Raw genomic sequence first — 6,604 nt, 5'->3', positions numbered from 1 at the left:
CGTAAAAAGACAGTATAAGTCATTATAATCCATAATTATGTCCCCACTGGATGCAACAAATGCCTCGTTTGTAATGGGCTTTAATGTTTTTGTCTCGTCGCTCCGGCCAGGACACGGCATCACAGTATGTTAAAGGGGCGTAACATTTCCGTCACACGCTTGTGGTATTTGGCCAATCACAATGCACTGGATAGCTGGCCAATCAGAGCACACCTCGCTTTTCAGACCGATGAGCTTTGTAAAAATCAATGTGTTTCAGAAAGGCGGGGCATAGAGGAGAAACAATAATGTACAGTATGTGGAAAATAATGTGTTTTTTGAACCTTAAACCTCATAAACACATTTCATTACACCAAATACACAAAATAATGTTCTTTTTAGCAACATCATATGACCCCTTTAAGTAAAGATCATGGTCCATAAAATGTTTTGTAAATTTCCTATATTTTGTAAATATATCAAAACTTAATTTTTGATTAGTAATATGCATTGGTAAGAACTTCATTTGGTGATTTTCTCAATATTATTTTTTTGCACCCTCAGATTCCAGATTAATAGTTGTATCTCGGCCAAATATTATCCTAACAAACCATACATCAATGGAAAGCTTATTTATTCAGCTTTATTCAGATGGTGTGTACATCTCAATTAAAAAAAATTGACACTTATGACTGGTTTTGTGTTACAGGGTCACATATTAGCTTTTAAACTTTTACATTTGCTTTAAATTCAACTGTCCCAATACTTATGCCCACATCAGATTAGGGAATGAAACTCTAAAAGTGCCATCCTTTTTATTTGTTAAAACATGAATGTGTTGAAACAGCTAGTAATAAAATGTGACATTCTGTAGTTTTGTCTCATATTCATCTTTTAATTATATTTGCAGATGTCTTGACTCCATATATATACAGTGGGTACGGAAAGTATTCAGACCCCCTTAAATGTTTCACTCTGTTATATTGCAGCCATTTGCTAAAATCATTTAAGTTAATTATATATATATATATATATATATATGAATCTGATACAGCTAAAGCAAGTGAGTAAATATAATTGTAATGTGACAGTGGGAACTGTTTCTTTGCTGTTTACTTCAGAAACTTCATTTTGTCACATGGCGACCAGCAGATGTCCCATTTCTACAGCTGATGTTCAGAGGCATGCAGTTCCTGTGTGGGAGCAGATGGCCTTGATATAATACTTTTAAAAATATTAATAACCAACCCTCCTTTTCAATATGTTTTCCTCTGTAATGTTTCTTGTTTCCAAAATATATATATAAAAAAAGATATTTTAGAACAAAACTTCTTTACTGATTACCTTTTTTAAATGGCATGCTTAATAATAATGCCAAATGGCAAAGAGTGTCAGCATTAAACAAGACTTCTTCCCTTTATTGAAATCAGCTTTTTTTTACACTTTAAAGGGGTCATATGATGCGATTTCAAGTTTTCCTTTCTCTTTGGAGTGTTACAAGCTGAATGTGCATAGATAAGATCCCTGAAGTTGCAAAGACTAAAGTCTCAAAACCAAAGAGATATTCTTTATCAAAGTTTAGACTCTGCCACACCCCCCTAAAACGGCCTCGTTCTAACACGCCCCCACATATCTACCTCACTATGTGGAAATATTAGCATAATGAGAGCAAATGTGCACGCAAAGAAAGAAGGCGTGGTTTCAGTAACCGCAGTTAGTGTTGAAGCAGCATGTCAGGGAGACGCTGTGTGTTTCTAGGCGAAAGCAAGGGAGTAGGGGGAGATTTCACTGTCAAAAGGCACTCTCTTTGTGTGGATGGTGTACTGAGAGACAGAAGAAAAACAAGAGTCTAATACAATATAACAACATGTGAGAAAAAGAGCAGAAAACATGTACGTTTCTCCAGTGAGCTTTTTACGTGACAGTGAATCTCACATGGATCTGTCATGTAAATGTTACAGTGTGTTGAGTGGGCTCACCCTGAAGAGGCTGTGTGTGTCCTGCATGAGGATGGTGTGTCGACGGTCATCCGTGTGAGGATCAGGCACGGTTTCGATTCCTGCTCCCAACAGCTCATTCCTTAGCAGTGCAGCATACGCCACAGCGTCTGCAAAACAGATTTTGTTACATTTTATATTTTAATATTTATATTAATTTTGCTTTAGTGTGCCAATAGGAAATACTAATTTCATTCCATCTGCAAACACCCAAATGGCAAACACATATATTATTTTCTTTATATAGAAAGAAATGAAAGAATTTTTTTTCCAGCAAACTTTTGAATCTATCATCTACCTATATCTATCTATCTATGTATAAAGATAGATAGATAGATAGATAGATAGATAGATAGATAGATAGATAGATAGATAGATAGGAAGATAGAAAAATTGAATGGTAGTGTATAATGTTACAAAAGCTTTCTATTTCAGATAAATGTGGTTCTTTTGAACTTCTGTTCATCAAACAATCCTGAAAATAAATTGTACACAATTGTTTTCATTGTTGATAATAATAAAAAAATAATAATTGTTTCTTGAGAAGCAAATCAGCATATTAGAATTATTTCTGAAGGATCATGTGACACTGAAGACCGGGGTAATGATGCTGAAAATTCAGCTTTGCACCACATAAATAAATTACAATTTAATATATTTAAATAGAAAACAGTTATTTTAAATTGTAAATATATTTCACAGTATTACTGTTTTTTGCTGTATATATATATAAATACATATGCATGTATATATTTAAGAAAAACGTGTTTTGTTTATATATAAAATATTTATATATATGTAAATATTTTTCAAATATATACATATTGTGTATTTATATAATCATAAAAATATACACAGTACACAGACATATATTATGTAAACAAAACCCTATTTTGGATGCGATTAATCGTTTGGCAGCACTAGTTTGTATATACTGTATATCAGTTCACTGTGAAAACCGAGGGCATGTACAAGATGCTGAATGACTTCACCTTTCCCTGTGTCTGTACTAGCATCCTTCGCCCGCTGATTCTGATTGGGTGACCAACAGTTCTCCTGCAAACGAACATGCAAATATCAAGTGAATTTTTAGTGGTGCAATGGCATTAATGTATTGGCTTTAATCTATTATTCTTCTTTACTACGGATGAGTGTAAACACTTCAGATGAATGGTAACTTACATTGGCATAGTGGAAGTTTATGCTCCAGTTGCTGCCGGCACGTGTGGGGATGAATCTGTCTCCTGATTTCACAGTAACCGGACTGCACGCTGCATACCCTGACTGCATAAACAGTAATACACAGTGGAAACAGACAATTATTATGTGTAATATTTATATTTCTGCCTCTTTAAAGGGACAGTCCTGCCAAAAATCAATCTTCGGTCATCGTTTACTCACCCTCATTTCATTCCAAACCTTTATGACTTTTCTCATTCTGTGGAACACCAAAGAAGATATTTTTGAAGAATGTGAGTAACCAAACAGTTTTGGATCCCATTGACTTCCATAGTACTTTTTTTTGACCATGCACGTCAGTGGGACCTGAAACTGTTTGGTTACTAACATTCTTCAAAACATCTTCTTTGGTGTTCCACAGAATGAGAAAAGTCATAAAGGTTTGGAATGAAATGAGGGTGAGTAAATGATGACCGAAGATTGATTTTTGGCAGGACTGTCCCTTTAAAGAGGCAGAAATATAAATATTACACATAATAATTGTCTGTTTCCACTGTGTATTACTGTTTATGCAGTCAGGGTATGCAGCGTGCAGTCCGGTTACTGTGAAATCAGGAGACAGATTCATCCCCACACGTGCCGGCAGCAACTGGAGCATAAACTTCCACTATGCCAATGTAAGTTACCATTCATCTGAAGTGTTTACACTCATCCGTAGTAAAGAAGAATAATAGATTAAAGCCAATACATTAATGCCATTGCACCACTAAAAATTCACTTGATATTTGCATGTTCGTTTGCAGGAGAACTGTTGGTCACCCAATCAGAATCAGCGGGCGAAGGATGCTAGTACAGACACAGGGAAAGGTGAAGTCATTCAGCATCTTGTACATGCCCTCGGTTTTCACAGTGAACTGATATACAGTATATACAAACTAGTGCTGCCAAACGATTAATCGCATCCAAAATAGGGTTTTGTTTACATAATATATGTCTGTGTACTGTGTATATTTTTATGATTATATAAATACACAATATGTATATATTTGAAAAATATTTACATATATATAAATATTTTATATATAAACAAAACACGTTTTTCTTAAATATATACATGCATATGTATTTATATATATATACAGCAAAAAACAGTAATACTGTGAAATATATTTACAATTTAAAATAACTGTTTTCTATTTAAATATATTAAATTGTAATTTATTTATGTGGTGCAAAGCTGAATTTTCAGCATCATTACCCCGGTCTTCAGTGTCACATGATCCTTCAGAAATAATTCTAATATGCTGATTTGCTTCTCAAGAAACAATTATTATTTTTTTATTATTATCAACAATGAAAACAATTGTGTACAATTTATTTTCAGGATTGTTTGATGAACAGAAGTTCAAAAGAACCACATTTATCTGAAATAGAAAGCTTTTGTAACATTATACACTACCATTCAATTTTTCTATCTTCCTATCTATCTATCTATCTATCTATCTATCTATCTATCTATCTATCTATCTATCTATCTTTATACATAGATAGATAGATATAGGTAGATGATAGATTCAAAAGTTTGCTGGAAAAAAAATTCTTTCATTTCTTTCTATATAAAGAAAATAATATATGTGTTTGCCATTTGGGTGTTTGCAGATGGAATGAAATTAGTATTTCCTATTGGCACACTAAAGCAAAATTAATATAAATATTCAAATAAAAAATGTAACAAAATCTGTTTTGCAGACGCTGTGGCGTATGCTGCACTGCTAAGGAATGAGCTGTTGGGAGCAGGAATCGAAACCGTGCCTGATCCTCACACGGATGACCGTCGACACACCATCCTCATGCAGGACACACACAGCCTCTTCAGGGTGAGCCCACTCAACACACTGTAACATTTACATGACAGATCCATGTGAGATTCACTGTCACGTAAAAAGCTCACTGGAGAAACGTACATGTTTTCTGCTCTTTTTCTCACATGTTGTTATATTGTATTAGACTCTTGTTTTTCTTCTGTCTCTCAGTACACCATCCACACAAAGAGAGTGCCTTTTGACAGTGAAATCTCCCCCTACTCCCTCTCTCCTCTCAGTGTACAGTTTTACAGTTTCTCTGTAATCTCGGTATTAATTCAAAATATAATTAATCATTTATTCATTTTTTTGTGTACACATCATTTATTCATTTATTGTAAAACATGACAAATTTACTTCAGAAGAATTTCAAAATACGTCAAATTTACTTGTTTTTATAAATGAGTTAAGCTTATTTTTCTCACCGTTTTGGCAAATTGTTTTTAGGTTTAGATATATTTATAATAAAAGAAGGCAAAAATACAGAGCCCCGCACATGACAAGCGAAGAAAAATATATTGTGGCAACAAATTAAGAATTTGTTCCCAAGACTTTGTGAAGACGAGGGAACAAATTAATCTGACATGGACATGATTTAACTAAAAAAGGGAACCAATTAATAAAACAGGGCCACAAATTAGTCATGAGAACAAATTCTTAATTTAACTTTATTTATTTTATTTTATTTTTTGGTGATTTTTCTGTTTATAGCTCATAAAAGCAACATTACTTTTTTTGTATACCGTTAATGTTATCCAAATATTAGGCATGTCTGTGAATTTCTATAAATTTCACTGGGATAAAACTTAAATGTGTGATTTAAATGTTTTTATTTTATTATTGTCTGTAGTCACAAACTATTACGTTCACCCCGAAAGCCAGCTCGCAAGATTTCCAAGATCCCATTCAAGGTTCTTGATGCCCCAGAGTTGCAAGATGACTTCTACCTCAACCTGGTACTCTTCATTTACCAATATCTTTACAAATTTACAATTGTATAAATATTAAATAATGGATAGGGGTCTTGTATCACTCTTGACGGTACGTTATTATTACTTTATTTTTGCGATATAATGACCAGTTGACTGTAAGGAATGTGTTGCCTGGTACAGTGGTTATAAAGTTTATAATTATACAGTCATTGGTCATTATTTAAAAAATATAGAACTTTATTGACCAATCAGAATCAAGTATTTCAGAGAACCACGTAATGTAATGTAATCTGACTGAAAACGATTGTGAACAGGTGGACTGGTCAGCTGGAAACCTCTTGAGTGTTGGGTTGGGGGCCTGCGTTTATTTGTGGAGTGCCTGTACCAGTCAGGTATGAGACAAACTGTAAGGACAAACAGCTACAGATGTGATCTAATGTGATTGCCAGTAATCAGCATTTCATTTTATACTTCCAAACTTACACAGGTGACGCGGTTGTGTGACTTATCATTGGATGGTGACTCTGTTACATCAGTGTGTTGGAATGAGAGGGTCAGCACAAACCTTTTATATGTTATATAAAGATTTCTGACTTGAGATTGTATTTGGGATTGTTTAGGGTAATATTTTCTTCTTTGTTGTTCACTCAGGGAA

At 33.9% G+C, this 6,604-nt stretch overlaps 2 protein-coding genes across 2 annotated transcripts in view; one reads left to right on the top strand and one right to left on the bottom strand.

Annotated features, from left to right (window-relative positions):
- Window positions 1–1,733: 1,733 nt before the first annotated feature.
- LOC107560767 (fizzy-related protein homolog) lies at window positions 1,734–3,383 on the bottom strand. Its single transcript, XM_016245027.1, has 5 exons — window positions 3,378–3,383; window positions 3,159–3,260; window positions 2,969–3,032; window positions 1,959–2,086; window positions 1,734–1,802 (listed from the first exon to the last, which is right to left on the bottom strand). Exons 1-5 carry the CDS (start codon window positions 3,381–3,383, stop codon window positions 1,734–1,736), a joined length of 369 nt encoding a protein of 122 aa, XP_016100513.1.
- A 224-nt stretch (window positions 3,384–3,607) lies between these two features.
- LOC107560766 (fizzy-related protein homolog) overlaps window positions 3,608–6,604 on the top strand; it is a 13,942-nt gene continuing 10,945 nt past the window's right edge. The window contains 8 exon segments of the mRNA XM_016245026.1: window positions 3,608–3,613; window positions 3,731–3,832; window positions 3,959–4,022; window positions 4,905–5,032; window positions 5,189–5,262; window positions 5,868–5,973; window positions 6,264–6,341; window positions 6,437–6,570. Coding sequence (XP_016100512.1) covers window positions 3,608–3,613; window positions 3,731–3,832; window positions 3,959–4,022; window positions 4,905–5,032; window positions 5,189–5,262; window positions 5,868–5,973; window positions 6,264–6,341; window positions 6,437–6,570 — 692 coding nt within the window.

Source organism: Sinocyclocheilus grahami, unplaced genomic scaffold, assembly GCF_001515645.1.
Source record: "Sinocyclocheilus grahami isolate Dianchi unplaced genomic scaffold, SAMN03320097.WGS_v1.1 scaffold742.1, whole genome shotgun sequence".
Taxonomy (NCBI): Eukaryota; Metazoa; Chordata; class Actinopteri; order Cypriniformes; family Cyprinidae; genus Sinocyclocheilus; species Sinocyclocheilus grahami.
This window is presented reverse-complemented; position numbering and strand designations above follow the sequence as displayed.

Coding starts and splice junctions, on each gene's coding strand:
- LOC107560767 (XM_016245027.1), bottom strand. Junction 3,033..3,158: donor TAAACTTCCACTATGCCAAT/GTAAGTTACCAT, acceptor GTTCGTTTGCAG/GAGAACTGTTGGTCACCCAA. Junction 1,803..1,958: donor ACACACACAGCCTCTTCAGG/GTGAGCCCACTC, acceptor TCTGTCTCTCAG/TACACCATCCACACAAAGAG.